The sequence below is a fragment of the Oncorhynchus clarkii genome, chromosome 20 (assembly GCF_045791955.1).
Source record: "Oncorhynchus clarkii lewisi isolate Uvic-CL-2024 chromosome 20, UVic_Ocla_1.0, whole genome shotgun sequence".
NCBI classification, from domain to species: domain Eukaryota; kingdom Metazoa; phylum Chordata; class Actinopteri; order Salmoniformes; family Salmonidae; genus Oncorhynchus; species Oncorhynchus clarkii.
This window is the reverse complement of record NC_092166.1, coordinates 53,810,322-53,828,449: the sequence shown is the minus strand read 5'-3', so window position 1 is coordinate 53,828,449 and position 18,128 is coordinate 53,810,322. Positions and strand designations below refer to the sequence as shown.

The 18,128-nt window shown below is 41.4% G+C and overlaps 1 protein-coding gene across 4 annotated transcripts in view; it reads left to right on the top strand.

The window, feature by feature from the left end:
- Nucleotides 1-259: 259 nt before the first annotated feature.
- Nucleotides 260-18,128, top strand: part of LOC139377485 (vesicle transport through interaction with t-SNAREs homolog 1A-like) — a 172,209-nt gene continuing 154,340 nt past the window's right edge. For 2 of the 4 annotated variants that reach the window (XM_071120516.1, XM_071120515.1), the window contains exons 1-3: nt 285-454; nt 7,568-7,626; nt 8,554-8,664. In XM_071120516.1, the coding sequence (XP_070976617.1) occupies nt 361-454; nt 7,568-7,626; nt 8,554-8,664 (264 nt within the window). In that variant the 5' untranslated portion in view covers nt 285-360. Of the gene's footprint in view, nt 455-7,567; nt 7,627-8,553; nt 8,665-18,128 lie in introns of all 4 variants that reach the window. The other 2 variants (XM_071120517.1, XM_071120518.1) reach the window with 2 other exon arrangements.

Genomic DNA, 18,128 nt, shown 5'->3' with positions numbered 1-18,128 from the left:
TTAAAATTGTAGCAACATTCTTTATTCTTTAAAAATGTGCTATGTCCTCTTAAAAACAAATGTTTTATTTTATTTCAATGTGATAAAGCTGTAAATAAATGTTTAATTCATAAACTGTAGCTAATACGATGTCTTTAATTTCTAAATACGAGTATGTTTTTTTCTATCCCCGCAGAGTGAAAGTTTCGACAGTTCACATTGGAAGAACCAATTAATTAACAGTTGCTGTTTTCTTACCGGGTAAAATGTGTTGTAACCCAACACGGAAGTGACGGCTCGCATTCGCAGAAAGCGTTGTTTTGCTTCATCTTCAGCTAACTTTCAGCCAAGTAGACACCTCTTTCACACTCAAACGTCAAAATGTCTTCAGACTTTGAAGCCTACGAACAGGACTTTGGAACCCTGACAGCAGAAATAACAAACAAAATTGGAAGGATTCCCAAATTAGGTGGAAGTAAGTCACGTTAAACTCTATTTACTGGTTTGACTATAGTAGCTAGCTAGCTTTCAAGCTGTCATCTCAGACATGGTTTAGTTATAAATATCTTTGCTATAATGTCAACAAATTAATATTGCAGCTAGCTAGTTAGTTAGTTTCACATGACACGTATTTTACGCAAATGTCATTATATTCACTTTGTGTTAGTGAAATAAGGACGTTACCTATCCAGCTAGCTTGCTAACTATCCTAGTAACTGCCAATCCTAAAAGCAGGACAACCTATGGACATTGCACCAGGATTCAATCTCCCTTCAGGAACATATCTAAACTTTAACAACTACGTTGTACTTGTCAGCACAGCATCTGAATGGTCAGGACCTACAGTACCAGTCAAAAGTTTGGACACACCTACTCATTCCAGGTTTTTTCTTTATATTTACTATTTTCTACATTTTAGAATAATAGTGAAGACCCACTAACTATGAAATAACACATTTAGTAACCACAATAGTGTTAAACAAATCAAAATATATTTGAGAATCTTCAAAGTAGCCACCCTTTGCCGTGACAGCTTTTCACACACTTGGCATTCTCTCAACCAGCTTCATGATGTTGTCACCAGGAATGCTTTTCAATTAACAGGTGTGGTTCTTAATTTGTGGAATTTCTTTCCTTAATGCATTTGAGACAATCAGTTGGGTTGTGACAAGGTGGTGTTGGTATACAGAAGATAGCCCTATTTGGTAAAATACAAAGTTCATATTAGGGCAACCACAGCTCAAATAAAGCAAAGAGAAACAAAAGTCCATCATTACTTTAAGACATGAAGGTCAGTCAATGTGGAACATTTCAAGAACTTTGAAAGTGCAGTTGCAAAAACCATCAGTGCTATGATGAAATTGGCTCTCATGAGGACCACACAGGAAAGGAAGACCCTTTTTAGAGGATAAGGATAAGTTCATTAGTTACCATCCTCAGAAATTTCAGCCCAAATAAATGCTTCAGAGTTCAAGTAACACACATCTCAACATCAGCTGTTCAGAGGAGACTGTGTGAATCAAGCCTTCATGGTTGAATTGCTGTGAAGAAACCACTACTAAAGGACACCAATAATAAGAGACTTGTTTGGGCCAAGAAACCCGAGCAATGGACATTTAGACCGGTGGAAATCTGTCCTTTGGTTCAGATGTTTGGTTCCAACCGCCATGTTTTTTTGTGAGAGTAGGTGAATTGATGATCTCTGCATGTGTAGTTCCCACCGTGAAGCATTTTGGGCTCCTGAGTGGCGCAGTAGTCTAGGACACTGCATCTCAGTGCAAGAGGAGTCACTGCAGTACCGAGTCATTGTAAATACGAATTTATTCTTAACTGACTTGCCTAGTTAAATAAACACATTTGAGGAGGTCTGATGGTGTGGGGGTGCGTTAGTGGTGCATTGGTGGTGACACTGCCAGTGATTTATTTTGAATTCAAGGCATACTCAACCAGCATGGCTACCACCGCATTCTGCAACACCATCTGATACACCATCCCATCTGGTTTGCGCATAGGTCCACTATCATTTGTTTTTTGACAGGACAATGGCCCAACACACCTCCAGGCTGTGTAAGGGCTATTTGACCAAGAAGGGGTTTGATAGAGGGCTGCATCAGATGACCTGCTGCAGTTCTTTATTATGAGCCCAAATTGTGAATGCTCACTGTAGCTAAACAGATAAACATGATATAGGCCTGGCCTAGCTTAACTCTCTTTGTGCAATTGTCTTACTTCTGTTGCAGATAGCTGATTAGACTATTCTTCAGAGGATGACTAATTATACCAAGGTCCATGTACACCTCGCTAGACTGCTTGTCCCTCTGCCAGTGATGGGCACCTTTCCTTACAAGAAAAGCGAGGGCGACTCAAAACTGAAGGGGAATGGGTCTAAGAAGAGGACATTTGGTATCAATGCTAGGGGTGGCACAGTTACCGTATAACTGGGTAACCGATAGTTTGGATGAAGACTGCCATGAAAATAAAAGAACTGTTGAAAAGTTTTCCCCAAAAAGTTGTATTTTATTTTTTTGGTGTGGTACAAACAGCTGACTGAAGACGGGACGGCCTGTCATTCATGCGGTTGAGTCCGTTTCTGCCCGAACGTGGACTCTCAACAACGTGATTAAAATTGTTTGCTCCTTGCTGAAACAAGCAAACGAGCCCCCCCCCCAAATGTAGCAGAAGCACACATAGAATGGGCTTTGACATGCTTGTGGTTTCCTGCAAAATGTGGCAACTTTGAAATTAATGCCACGTGTGAAAATTGATTGGTTGCAGGGTATTGGGATACTTCTAAATATCACCGCGGCCACCATGGCAACAAAAAAAAATGATTAATTTCACTAATCCCACTGATAAGGGAGGGGTGTGTGTTTGTTTGTTGAGAGAGCTGAGTGAGTGAGAGAGGAGAGCAGTGGCAGAACGTGGGAAAGTCTTGACAAGCAATGGTGTAGTGGAGGTTCTTACATAGGGACACTCAAAGTCAATCGTAAATTAATCATTGTTTATTGTCAGTGCGTTGGGAGAGTTTCCAACCAACTCAATTCACCATAGTACACATGTCAATCAGGAGCTCTCCCTGGGCAGTCCCAGTAGTTGTCTTATACAGCTATACACATACAAGTTATATTTGCGGGATTTAGCATAATTAGTGAAATATGACTGTTTTGTTTCATTCATGTGACAGACCAATACCTCACGAGGCTTCTTCTCTCTAAGCTGAGACGTTGAAACTGAGATCTTTTGTTCGTTCTCAAAACAAGGTCTGAGCGTACTGCCAAATTGCAGCTACTGACAGTGAGGAATTGTACAGTCAGCCTCTTGCATGAACACAGAAATTGGTTTATAGAACAGCACATGAATAGAACACAGAAATGAGTTGTAAGAAAAGCACAAACATTAGAATTCCCCTAGAGGAACAGTTTACCCACCTTTTGCAACAAAAAAAAAATGCATTGAAAGAATAACTTATTCACTGTGACCAGCAATCGATCGGAGTTGTACAATGAACTAACAGCACTAGCTAGCTACATTCTTCTCTATCATGTGGCAACTCCTCTCTTGCTGTGCTACATTTTTTCAGGCCTTGTGGATGGGTTTTAAGGGGTTAATGGACAGGAAATTTTAGAGTTATCTGGTAACCCTCAATTTCCGCCAGTCCACCCATTATGCCGTCATTGACTTTCTATTCATTATATTTCAATGGCAGCACATGCAGTCAGCAGAGGAGTTTTTCTTTGCTAATCGAATGCTTATTACAGTGACCGGGGTGAACTTCCAAAGATCCATGACCGTCACAGCCCTAATCAATACAGTTATGCATGAGTAAAGATGGCGCTGCAGTGGATAGCAGCTATTTTGTGTTTTTTTTGTATTTTATTCTGATCTTTTGTTCGGAAACTATTCGGACCCCTTAACTTTTTGTTACGTTAGTGTTATTCTGAAACATTTTCCCCTCATCAATCTACACACCCCATAATGACAAAGCAAAAACGGGTTTTTAGACATTTTTGAAAATGTATTAAAAAATAACATATGTAAATTTTATATTTCAGTTTTCAGACCCTTTACTCAGTACTTTTGAAGCACCTTTGGCAGAGATTACAGCCTCAAGTCTTTTTGGATATGACGTTACAAGCTTGGTGCGCCTGGATTTGGGGAGTTTCTCCCATTATTCTCTGCAGATCCTCTCAAGCTCTATTAGGTTGGATGGGGAGCGTTGCTGCACAGCTATTTTCAGGTCTCTCCAGATATGTTCGATTGGGTTCTAGACTGGGCTCTGGCTAGGCCTCTCAAGGACATTGAGACTTGTCCCGAAGCCACTCTTGCTTGGCTGTACGCTTAGGGTTGTTGTCCTGTTGGAAGGTGAACCTTTGCCCCAGTCTGAGAACCTGCTCCAGAGCTCTCAGGACTTCATCAAAGATCTCTTTGTGTCCGTCTGGCCACTCTACCATAAAGTCATAATTGGTGAAGTGCTGTAGAGATGGTTGTCTTTCTGGAAGGTTCTCCCGTCTCCACAGAAGAAATCTGGAGCTCTGTCAGGAGTTCTTGTTCACCTCCCTGACCAAGGCCTTTCTCCCCGATTGCTCAGTTTGACCGGGTGGCCAGATCTGTGCCTCAACACAATCCTGTCTCGGAGCTTTACAGACAATTTCTTTGACATAATTGCTCTGGAAGTTCTGCTTACTCCGGGCCTGACCCAAATCCCATGTACTCGAAGAGGAAGCGGCGGTGCAAGAGAGGCAGCCGAGCTGGCATCCTGACGAGACTACGTTTGTGAGCAAATAAACTGCCTGTACCGCCTGTTCTGTTGGCGAACATAGTTCCTAATGAACAAACTGGACAAGCTCTGTTCGACTACCCTGTCAACTGGACCTGAAGAACTGTTATATTCTATGTTTCTAGGAGTCGTGGTGGAACAAGGACATGGATAATATACAGTGCCTTCCAAAAGTATTCACCCCCTTGGCATTTTTCCTATTTTGTTCCATTACAACCTGTAATTTAAATACATTTTATGTTATGGACATAAACAAAATAATCCAAATTGGTGAATAATTATTATTTTTTATTTAAAAATGTAAATAACTATGGAAAAGTGATGCGTGCATATGTGTTCACTCCCTTTGCTATGAAGCCCCTAAATAAGATCTGGTGCAACAAATTACCTTCAGAAGTCACATAATTAGTTACATTGCACACAGGTGGACTTTGGAAAGGGCCTGTAAGCATCTCATTGTTAGTCTACACACGTTAACGAAGCATGTGGCAAAAAATTTGCAATCTACTTATATTGCAAACTTTTCTGTCACAGTCCCCGTTTTTTAAATAATTTCACCTTTTTGGAATTCCCTCTTGTCTAACTGAAACCAATAGAGAGACTTGAGAGCCTAAAATTGTGTACCATGACTGTAAATGTACCTGTTCTGGTCTAATTGTTAAGTGAACACTTTGTTTGCAAACCAAAGGCTGTCTACCTATTCACGGGGCACAGGTTCACCCACTGAACGTTTTCCTTTCCTTAGCTCATATTTTTCGAGGGTCTATTGCTTGTTTATTTTGCTATGCTCTAGCTGATGGGAATTTACATCTGATTTGAATGGTCAATGTTTTGAATTGGCTTCTTGGCAGAAACAATGCATCTTTCACAGTGTAATGTCGCCATGTTTCCCACCACCCTATGTGGCGCGTGTTAAAGTAAGCCTATACAAATACGAACAAAGGCGGAAGCCCATCATACCCAGTGGTAATTGTTCTGTGTCCTCTTCTCCTACAAGAACAGTTTTCACTTGAATTTCAATTCCATTCCTACTCATGAAGACATTTCTCATTTATTTTTCTCCCCCTCAAGTGCCTGAATTGTGCCCATTGGCTGACAGCCCTCCGTTTCATATGTCGACAATAGTTTTGACAAAGACCTTTTGTTGCCGCTGCTGGATGTCACATATGTACAATTACTGATAATGGTTGTGGCATGCTAAGAAACGTCCTTGACGGTGTCTTGGCCAAGCCTTCAGCATTCACGCGAGAATCAAATGGATGATGTGTTTTTGTTTTGCTTCGTTTCCGTCTGGAAAAACTTGGGATTGAGTTTTGAATAAGAATACAATACAATGTAATGCAAGGTCTAGTTCCATTAAACATAAATGTTTTTTTTGTTGTTCTCCCTTAAGAGTGTTTATGGAAAGCTGAAGGCCTGTCAGTCACTGGCGATTAAATATTGAGCAGAGATGAAGAGGCTCTCCGAGCTCCAACTTTTTTTTTTGCTTTGCTGCTGCATTTTCCAAAACTACTCGTCCGCCTGTCGGTCTGCGGTACTCATAGTAAATTGCCATGTATATTTCAGGCTCCTTTTTGCCATGTACAGTGCCTGGCGTGGTCTATACCTTATCTTGTGGAGAATCGCCTCTGGCTGTTTACTTGTGTAGGCTGTGAGGTTGTACATAGGTTTTAAAAATGGATTTGATGACTGGCAAAGGGCAGTGCAGACCCATAGGGCAAACCATTTTTTTTTGATCTTCACTTGGTTTTCACACTGTTATGTTCCATCACTGATAGGCTAGCCTTGTGGATTGCTTTTGAGCTGGAAGTTCTTTGGAAGTCTGGGCTCCACTTTTCAATTATTGAAAATATGGCCAATTTAGGTCTAGCCTATTTAACAAACTTTGTTACCACAGCAGGCCCGGGTCTTTATAATGATCCTTGAATTCTTAGATGTTGGTTTCAACTCTGGGCCATCAAAGTATCATTTTACTTTTGAAAAAGCAAATATATGTCCGGAATGGAGAATATTAGGAATATTTAACTGCTGCTGTTGTGGATGGGCGCGAGTTCTCGATTCAAGATTTGTATTAGATTGCTCGAAATGTACAAATGCAACTATTGAGCAGGTTACATTTTATAAGCACTGACCGAATGTGAAACACTAAGATTTTGTTTGTGGAGTTTGTCAAATGCAGTGGAAATATTTAGTTTTCAGTTGTGTATCAGAACCAGTAATTGGAAAAAACTGAAAGCATTCAGCAAACTTTTTCTGTATTCAGACCTGTTTCACGCTAACATGCGAGTCATCAAAATTATTTTATGTAGCATGTACTCGAACATAGAAATTATGTCTAATGCCCATCTCTATTTGCTACACAACAGAATTAGTTCAGCCAGAATTTTGAGATCACACAATAATTTACAAGGTTCCACATTAAACTCTTGAGGCCAAATGAGCTTCAAGTAATGATGTGCAATAGATGCCACCAGGTGAGCATGGAGCATTTTAGTAATTAATTTGAGTAATTCTTAGAGGGACTCAAAGTTAGAAAATTTGGCAACCTAGTAAAGCTGACACCTCCTTTCTTTTTTGAGTTGGCAAGAGGTGTCTCGTTGCTCCTCTATAAAAGCCAACAAAGGCCTTTTACACGTGGATAAACAAGAGACATCTAATGTCGATCGGCGTGTGGAGAGAATGTGTAAATATATCTTCAAATGCATTCTGGTGTGTGTTGTTATCTCTCCCCCCGTTGCGGGGGAGTTGGGTTGTCATAAAGAACTGCTCCTCTGTCGACTGATCAATATGTTGCTACTGTTTCCCTTTCAGAGGAGAAGACACAGCTGGTTCTAAATGTCGACAAACAGCTTGAAGAAGTCAGAGAATTGGTACGTCTTTGATCAGTAATTTACGCTCTTCCCATTTTCTAAATAATGAATTTGGAAAAGGAAACGAGACAATTTCACTGGCGAACGCAGACAATGACACCTGTGTAATCCTAACGGTGACTTGACACACAAGCACTTCACGTGGCGGATGGCTGCTCAGCGTGATAATGGCGTGATCACATTAATGATAATTCGCTTTTAAGTGACATACCGGTGACACATTTCAAGCAGTTATTTGGAAGGAGTCTTCACGTCATGTTTAAAAATATGAAGGAAGTGAACTAACGTGTAAATTCTAGACGTAGTTGTGTTGTTATGTCATCTTGATTAGGCTTCTCCAAATCCACCTCAGAAAGTCTTGTCTCCGTGTACCTCCTAATGTACTCTCTATTTAAAATGAAGGGTTTTCAAATGGATTGTATCATATTTATTTGCCAAACTGCCTTTCTGTCATAACTTTTTTCATCATTGATGAATGACACGAAGAGGAGCAGTCAATGTTTCAACGAATCAATACTGAAACAGATTTAAGTTAAGGCTGCTGAAGTACCTCATGTTAAGATGTTTTACAGGCATTGATTTTAGTTTAAATCTTCAGAATCTCTTGATGTTGATCAAAAGACTCTTGTACAACACTATTTTTGGTATAATTTCATTACATCGTGTGTGTGTGTGTGTGTATAAATATAAATTCATTTAATTCAGTGTAGTCACTACATACTAAATATATACATACTCAACAGTGTAGTGTGTGTGGTAAGTTCAGTTAAACAAGTCTCGTATTGTACATTTTGTTTTGACATATTTCCAGAATAATGATAGAATAATTACACCGTTTACATCTACGTTGTTGCAGCCATTTTAGCCAATATAATGTCTGTTTTAATCATTTAAAAGGTGAAATAAATAGTTGATTGCTGGACCTAGATGGAGCAGATGGATCTGGAGGTGCGTGAGATCCCCATCCAGTGCAGAGGCATGTACCAGAGCAGACTGAAGAGCTACAAGGGGGAGATGGAGAAGCTGGAGAAAGACTTTGTGAGTACCCCACCTTACTGTAATACCTCATTCATCTTGGTATATAGCTACGCATACACACACAGTCTATACGAGTGCATAATGCCCTGTGGTATCCATAACGCAAATCCCAACTTACATGTTTAGTCTTCCCTCCAGCTGTAGAATAGGCTTAGTGATGCACTACATGACCAAAAGTATGTGGACACCTTAAATTCCCGAAATCATGGGCATTTAATATAGAGTTGGTCCCCCCTTTGCTGCTGTAACAGCCTCCACTCTTCTGGGAAGGATTTCCACTAGATGTTGGAATATTGCTGTGGGGACTTGTTTTCATTCAGCCACAAGAGCATTAGTGAGGTTGGGCACTAATGTTGGGCGATTAGGCCTGGCTCACAGTCGACATTCCAATTAATCCCAAAAGTGTTCGATGGGGGTGAGGTCAGGGCTCTGTGCATGCCAGTCAAGTTCTTCCACACCGATCTCGACAAACCATTTCTTTATGGACCTCGCTTTGTGCACAGGGGCATTGTCACGCTGAAACATGAAAGGGCCTTGCCCAAACTGTTGCCACAAAGTTGGAAGCAGAGAATCATCTAGAATGACATTGCGCATGGTGATCTTAGGCTTGTGTGCGGCTGCTCGGCTATGGAAACCCATTTCATGAAGCTCCCGACTAACAGTTATTGTGCTGATATTGCTTCCATAGGCAGTTTGAACTCGGTCGTGAGTGTTTCAACCAAGGAGAGACTATTTTTATGCACTAGGTGCTTCAGCACTCGGCGGTCCCATTCTGTGAGCTTGTGTGGCCAACCACTTCGCGGCTGAGCCATTGTTGCTGCTAGACGTTTCCACTTCACAATAACGGCACTTACAGTTGACCGGGGCAGCGATAGCAGGGCAGAAATTTGACGAATTGTATCATGTACCCATAAAACTTCAATTAATATCCCAGGTTTTTATTTGCTTCAATCAATGAACACAACCAGCGTATATTAGAGACAGGATTCTATTTAAGCCAGGCGTCTATTTCCTTAATGTACACAGCTTTTACTCAATAAAATGTTCAATATACTACACTGTTTATAATGACCAGTATAAACATTTATGATAACAAATCCATCACAGATCAGACTTGCAAAGACTCACCCCAGTACCGATACTTGCGCACTCATCTTCTGCACATCTATCACCCCCGTGTTTAATTTTCCATACTGTAATAATTTTGCCATATTGGCCTATTTATTGCCTGACCCCCCCCCCACTTATCCTACCTCATTTGCACACACTGTATATAGACTTTCTCTAATGTATTATTGACTGTATGTGTGTTTATTCCATGTGTAACTCTGTTTGTGTCGCACTGCTTTGCTTTATCTTGGCCAGGTCGCAGTTGTAAATGAGAACTTGTTCTCAACTAGTCTACCTGGTTAAATAAAGGTGAAATAATATAAAAAAAGATTAGGTTGCCTATCATTCGCTTCAGCACCATTCTCTCACTTGTTACGCCTCCTTGCGCCTTGTACCCCTCCCCCCCCCCCCTCTCAGTTGCAGATAGACTGTGTTCGATGTTGCACAAACTAATAGCGAGTTTCAATATAATCTGCTAGCTAAATATGCTAACGAGCGCAAACGAAATTACAAATATAGGTAGTGGCTACCGAAATTTCATTTTTGGTGAGTTTGGACGAGAGACGTGCAAATGAACAGTTTTGACGCATACCTGTCTGAAGGAGGAAGAGAACTGGCTCTGAAGCAGCATGTGTACATGCTGCGTCTGTGTGGAGTCGCTAGGGCAATGTTCCTGCTTGCTCTGCTCAGAGAATAGGGGTGAGGAGCAGACGGGCAAGAACGGAGAAGAGAAAAAATGAACGCAAGGAAATCAAGATGGCAGCTGTACAGAACTCATCCAAAGCAATTTGACTTCTCAAATACGTCAGAAAGCTATCATCATCATGATGCCCCATCCCCTTATTAATTCAACCACTTAGGTAGTTAACTAGCAAGTTAAACCAAATGCACAGCTGGACTCACAAGCTCCGGCTTTCTACCATTATGCTTTTTAGAAATAAACACGTGACTGTTTCAACTGTTCTGGGAAACTACGATAAGCTTCATAATGTACACTGAGCAAAAATATAAATGCATGTAAAGTGTTGTTCCAATGTTTAATGAGCTGAAATAAATGATACCAGAAAGCTTATTTCTCTCAAATGTTGTGCACAAATGTGTTTATATCCCTGCTCGTAAGCATTTCTCCTATGCCAAGACAAACCATCCACCTGACAGGTGTAGCATATTAAGAAGCTGACTAAACAGCATGATCATGACACAAGTGCACATTGTGCTGGGGACAATAGAAGGCCACTCTAAAATGTGCAGTTTTGTCCCACAACACAATGCCACAGATGTCAAGTTTTGAGGAAGCATTCAATTGGCATGCTGACTGCAGGAATGTCCCACAGAGCTGTTGCCAGATAATTGAATGGTAATTTCTCTATTATAAGCCGCCTCCAATGTTGTTTTTGAGAATATTGTAGTACGTCCAACTGTTGACCATGTGTAACCATGCCATCCTAGGACCACTACATCTGGTTTCTTCATCTGCGGGATTGTCTGAGACCAGCCACCCAGAGAGCTGATGAAACTGTGGGTTTGCACAACTGAAGAATTTCTGTACAAACTGTCAGAAACAGTCTCAGGGAAGCTCATCTGTGTGCTTGTCGTCCTCACCAGGGTGTTGATCTGACTGCATTTCGGCTTCAGTGGGCAAATGCTCACCTTCGATGTCCACTGGCACACTGGAGAAGGTTGTTCTTCACGGCTGAAACCCGGTTTCAACTGTACCGGGCAGTTGGCAGTATGGCGTTGTGTGGGCGAGCAGTTTGCTGATGTCAACGTTGTGAACAGAGTGCCCCATGGTGGCGGTGGATTTATGGTATGGGAAGGCATAAGCTAAGGACAACAAACACAATTTGCATTTTTATTGATGGCAATTTGAATTCACTGAGATACCGTGACTAGATCCTGAGGCGCATTGTCATGCCATTAATCCACCACCATCACTTCATGTTTCAGCATGATAATGAATGGTACCATGTCACAAGGATCTGTGCACAATTCCTGGACTCTGAAAATGTCCCAGTTCTTCCATTGCCTGCATACTCACCAGACATGTCACCCATTGAGCATGTTTGGGATGCTCTGGATCGGCAGCGTGTTCCAGTTCCCGCCAATATCCAGCAACTTTGCACAGCCATTGAAGGGAAGTGGGACAACATGCCACACGCCACAATCAAAAGCCTGATTAACTCTAGGCGAAGGAGATGTTGTGCAGCATGTTTCTTATCCACGTTTCTACTTTTAAAAAAAATTATATATATATATATCTGTGACCAACAGATGCATATCTGAAATGTGTCATGTGCAATCCATTGATTAGGGCCTAATTAATTAATTTCAATTGACTGATTTCCGTATATGAACTGTAACTCACTCAGTAAAATCTTTGAAATTGTTGCATGTTGTGTTTTCTATTTTTGCTCAATTTAAAATATTGTCACCGGTGAATTTAAGAACGCAATCTGCTTTCTCTCCTAATGTATTGCTCAAGTTGACTGCAGGCATTCATTTAAGTGGCAAAAAATATGAACATTTGTTGAAAAACTTCAAAGAAAGAGTTTTGAACATATTGACTGTCTTGAAAACCCATCCAGTCAATTTTTTTCCAAATGACCCGGTATACCGCCCAAGCCTAATTTCCCTCCAGACAAACGTCGAATACTAAAGTGAGACCATGAGATCTTGTTGGTACTTGAGCTGACCATGTCAAACCACAACGTCTCATCCAAGGAAATGATGTTGCTCTCCTTTATCTTCTTCTGCGCAATCTTTACAGTACTCACTGAAGATCACTCGTTAACCAGTTCATTCAGACCCGTTGTTTGTTTGAAACAGGTGTTTATTTTTGCTCAAATGTGTGCCGATGCCCGGCTATCAAAAGGGACAGGTGGCTATTTGAGACATTTAATTGAAGTTTATAGTGTGTGTGTGTGTGTGTGTGTGTGTGTGTGTACAGGAAGTGAATTCAGGAACTTGCACATTCATTATAAACAGGCCAAGTTGTGAGCATACTTACACCTTCTCACAACCGCTCACACTTTCTCAAACAGACACACGCGCGCTCGTTCACGAACACCACACTCGGACTGAAACTGAAGGTCAGTGGCGTGTCCACTGTGGATCTTTTTTTCTCTCTTTTTTTTCTCTTCTTTTCTCCGCTCTCTCCGTTTTTGAAAGCCCAAGTATCATCCGTAGAGAGCAAGCTTGTGTCGATGCTACAGAACATGGCCTTGGTTAGTAATTCATAAACCGCAACCTGTCCGTCTCGAACCCCACCCGACGCATATGAAACCTTTAATGAGGAGCCAAGTGTTTTAACTTTAACTCGTATTTTAGGCTCCCTGTTTTACTTTCTGACATTACTCCCATTAGATGCAAGTATTGTATGAGGGTGCCCTCTTGGCCCCCTAAATCAAGGTTAAGATCCCCAGGTTTACATTTGGGGATTGTGTTGCTTTGTGTACGGTTCTTCCGAACGCCCTCAGCCTCCTTGTGGTTTCATTTAACTGTGCAACTTCTGTCCGGATCGTTCCCCTTGATACTTGTGAGGATATTTAGCCTTTCTTTTTCCAAGAGGTGGATTTCAAATGTGAAACTGAACAGGAGGTGTATGCGATATCAATTGCTTTTTGGTAAAAGCAACTACCAAACACGATCCGACGTATTAAACAAACAAGCACGCAAAACTGAGAAATATCAGGTGCTAGTGATCTGTTGCTCCGCTTCTAAAAGTCTGGTTGCTCTCAGATCACAGAAGAGATCTCCAGTCTTTTGAGAGGGCTCGCTTTCCTCGCCGTGGGCATTTTAATTGGCTGATGATTAATCTTTAGCTTCTCTCTCGACACTAGCCGTGGTTAATTATCAAGCAATTAGCACCTGCTGTGTCGGATATTACGGCTAATTCGCATTCCTCGCAGTTTTTTGTTGTCTGTTATGCTCTTTTGAGCGCGTGCTATTAGATGCGAGGAGACCCCTTTTTTGTCACCTTCTTATAGCCAACATTCTCATACGTTAAGTGTGAAGGAGAAGAGAGTAAGTCTAGGTCAGTGGATTCCAAATTGTTCTTAGTCACATACCCTTAAGACAAAAAATATATAGGCCTAGTCACATACCCTTCTCGCAAAAATATATAGGCCTAGTCACATACCCTTCTCGCAAAAATATATAGGCCTAGTCACATGCCCTCTCACAAAAATATATAGGCCTAGTCACATGCCCTTCTCACAAAAATATATAGGCCTAGTCACATGCCCTTCTCACAAAAATATATAGGCCTAGTCACATACCCTTAAGACAAAAAATATATAGGCCTAGTCACATACCCTTCTCGCAAAAAAATATAGGCCTAGTCACATACCCTTCTCGCAAAAATATATAGGCCTAGTCACATGCCCTTCTCACAAAAATATATAGGCCTAGTCACATACCCTTAAGACAAAAAATATATAGGCCTAGTCACATACCCTTCTCGCAAAAATATATAGGCCTAGTCACATGCCCTTCTCACAAAAATATATAGGCCTAGTCACATACCCTTCTCGCAAAAATATATAGGCCTAGTCACATGCCCTTCTCACAAAAATATATAGGCCTAGTCACATACCCTTCTCGCAAAAATATATAGGCCTTGTCACATGCCCTTCTCACAAAAATATATAGGCCTTGTCACATGCCCTCCTCACAAAAATATATAGGCCTAGTCACATGCCCTTCTCACAAAAATATATAGGCCTAGTCACATACCCTTCTCACAAAAAAAGATGTGTGTGAAACAACAATACTACAGTAAAAGTAAACGTTGGTTTGACAGTGGAGTCCGATTTAAGGGTGGCCTTACACCCAGCGCAACATTGTGTCATTTATGTGCTGTTTTTAATAATTGTTGATAAACTAGATCAAACCCATCTTTAGTATTGCTTTTCAACTTTGTGCACTTACTATTGGAGAGCTGTGTCCTCCCCAGCCTGTTTGAAACCCTGTTCTGTTGATAAAACAATCTGTTCTAAAAGTTAGTTTTTTTTTGGGGGGGGGGGGGGGGGGGTGCATTTGTAGCAGGATATCTCACTTTCACTCAGGCTCCATTTCTAGTTCCCGCTAAAGCTGATGAGTTCTCCCAAAGCTGGTGCTCCCACTTCAGATAAGCACAGGACACCCAGCTCTAAAGGGTGCCAGCCTGCGAAAAAAGGCCATCTCCTCTCTCTTTCATAAAAAAAGCAGTCTTTGTTGTGCTTCCCATGGAAATAAAGGCCTCAACCTCTTCTCCCACTACTGGCTCCCTAGGGTGTCTTCCCCCCTCTCTCATCCTCTCATTCGCCTGCGGTTTGAAGTGTTCACGCCACCAGCGCGCCAGATTGAGCCCCGTTCTTTTATGCCAGACTGGGGAAAGCCTGACCTCAATAACCTGGCCATTTTTCCAGACGGATGCTAAAATAAAAAAAAGAGCACACGTTATCAGACGGACATCCCCGAGGTGCATTTGCAATTTGTTTGCTGGTTGACAGCTTCATTTTGTTAATAGAGAGACAAGGGGTCTTAAAAGCCAGAGGACCCCTGCAGATGGGCCTTGCATCAGCCAAAGGGGATGCTGGCACAACCAACACCCCCCCCACACAGACAAAAAAAACGGTTTGATAGAGGAGATGCGTTTAAGTCGGGGAAAGCAGAATGCCATGCCTCTTAGCGATGCCTTTGATCAAGCAGAAGAGAGGCCTAATGGAGGCTTAATTTAATGAAACCTATTGGGTAAACAGATCCTCCATCTTCAAAGGTACCACCAAAGTATTTTTCCACCATCGGGAGGCTAGGTCCACAGACATCTGAGTCCCTCTAAATGCACTCGACATCTATTTTGGCTGAGCTCAGACTGCATGGACTGTAGGTGACAACTGAGAGATGGGCATAATACATTCATAAATTGTAGGTATTTGAATGTTGAGCATAGTGTTTTCCCTTAAAGTGGCTATGATCGTAAATGCCTCAGTGGGTAGCCTATAAGCGGACCAATAGCAAGCTTGACAATGCTTGAGTGCCACATTTACAAGACTTTAGGTTTGAGAATATACATTGAGAATGTAGATTTTTTAGACCTTTTTGGGGATTTCAGTGTGCCATAGTGTCCAACTAGAACTTACTAGAGGAGCTGTCTTCCCTTTTTGCTGACACCAGATGGCGATGTTGCTCAAGGAATTCGGCCCTCGTTGAATTATCTGGTTGAGGTGATACTGATGTTTTTCCTGGATGTATGGAGACCTGCTAAACGAGCTTCTTATCACTGTGGTTGCCTCTGACCTTGTCTCTTCTGTGAAACTTGGGAGATGGAAGTCGAGAATAGTTTGTTGACTTGCAGGCCTTATACTTATAAGTACTTCGGACAGAACTGTGTGTTTGTTTGTTTGGATGTGTGCGGGTGTATTTCACCCCTTATGAAATTGTCAGTCCAAACTTTGAAAAATGCTATTTCCTGACCTTGGCCGCTTACATTTTCCTCATTTATTTTCTGTTCTTAGAATGTCAGTGCTTTATATTTCGCCTTTTTAATTGTAAAATAAAATGTGTAAGTTATATTACAGTAGTGAAATGGAAGGATTCTGGTTCAAATGGTAGGTGTTGTAAAAGTCATTAAATCTCTTTGGTTTACAAAATATCCATTTGTAAAGTTGACCTTGGTTGAACAACCGCTGTTAACAATTGTCAATTACAGAATGAATCACACATTTTTCATACTAGAAAGTGTATTAATTAAGCGTCATAATACTTCACCTGTTTTTGTGAGGAAATTAATAGATTTTCTTTTCAATGTTCACTAATCTTTTGATGTTTGTGCTGCTCTGCAGAGTTTGAACCATCCATAAGTTCAACAGTCCCTTCACGGTGGATTTTACATTGAGGAGGCAAGACGATCTCGTTTTCTCGTCCAGTTTATGGCACTGGTCGAGCGTGACAAACACTTTTTTTTATTTTTTAGGCTGAATGGCTTCAAGTCTCTCTATCCAGGGAGATAATTCATGTATTTCTGAAGCTTTTACGGAGTCAACCAGCCTTGAAATAATGAACAATTGAATCACCTGATACAGTCAGAGGAATGGAATAAAAGCGTTCTTCTGCACCGATCCCATCTGTGTAACAGCCTTTTTTTCATATTTCACCGTCTCTTAAGTGATTATTAATGACCTTCAAGTGGAAGTATTAATAATTCAATGAAAATGTGTTCTATGTTAGGGAAACTATTGAATTCCGTACCTATGCAGTGAGCATCTTGGGCCCTTTTGTATATTCTGTAAAGGTCTGTACTGTCCATTGTGTATCAGTGAGCGTATTTCAGGACATCTCGATTGGTGTGATTGGACAGAATCAGGTCTGCCTGAAGTTACCCAGGGCTCTACGCTGATATATTGTACAAGGAGACATAAGCTATAGGTTTCTTTTACTTCAGTTCCAAACCAAGACAAAGGAACTGATCATGGACTGCAGTAAACACCAACCGAGAGCGCACCCGTCCACATCGACAGGGCTGTAGTGGAGCGGGTCTTGAGCGCGTCAAGTTCCACATCAGTAAAGAATTATCATGGTCCACACACCAAGACAGTTGTGAAGAGGGCACGACAACACCTCTTCCCCCTCAGGAGGCTGAAAAGATTCGACATGCACCCTCAGACCCTCAAAAGGTTCTACAGCTGCACCATTGAGAGCTGCATCACCGCTTGGTATGGCAACTGCTTGGCATTTGACCGCAAGGTGCTACAGAAGGTAGTGCGTACGGCCCAGTACATCACTGGGGCCGAGCTCCCAATCATCCAGGACCTCTATACCAGGCGGTGTCAGAGGAAGGCCTTAAAAATGTTCAGACTCCAGCCACCCAAGTCGTAGGCTGTTCTCTTTTGAAACCGCACGACAAGCGGTACCGATGCACCACGTCTGAACCAACAGGACTCTGAACAACTTCTACCCCCCCCCAAGCCAAGACGGGTAGCTATTGGTTAACTATCTGCATTGATTAGTTTTGCACTTTGACTCATCACATGCGCTGCCGCTACTGTTTATTATCTATCCTGGTGCCTTGCCACTTTATCCCTGCCTATGTATTAGCTTGTACCCCTGCACATCGATTAGGTAGGTACTGGTACCAAGTTATCGTTACTCATTGTGTATTTATTCTTCATGTTATAATTTTTCTATTATTTTTATTTTTCTATTTGCATTGCTGGGAAGAGCCTGTAAGTAAGCTTTTCAATGTTAGTCTACACTTGTTGTTTACGAAGCATGTGACGGATAACTTTTGATTTGAAACATAGCAGCACTGAACTGTTTCTCAGATCATTCATGATTTATAAATATATATATTCAATAGTATGTATATACACTGC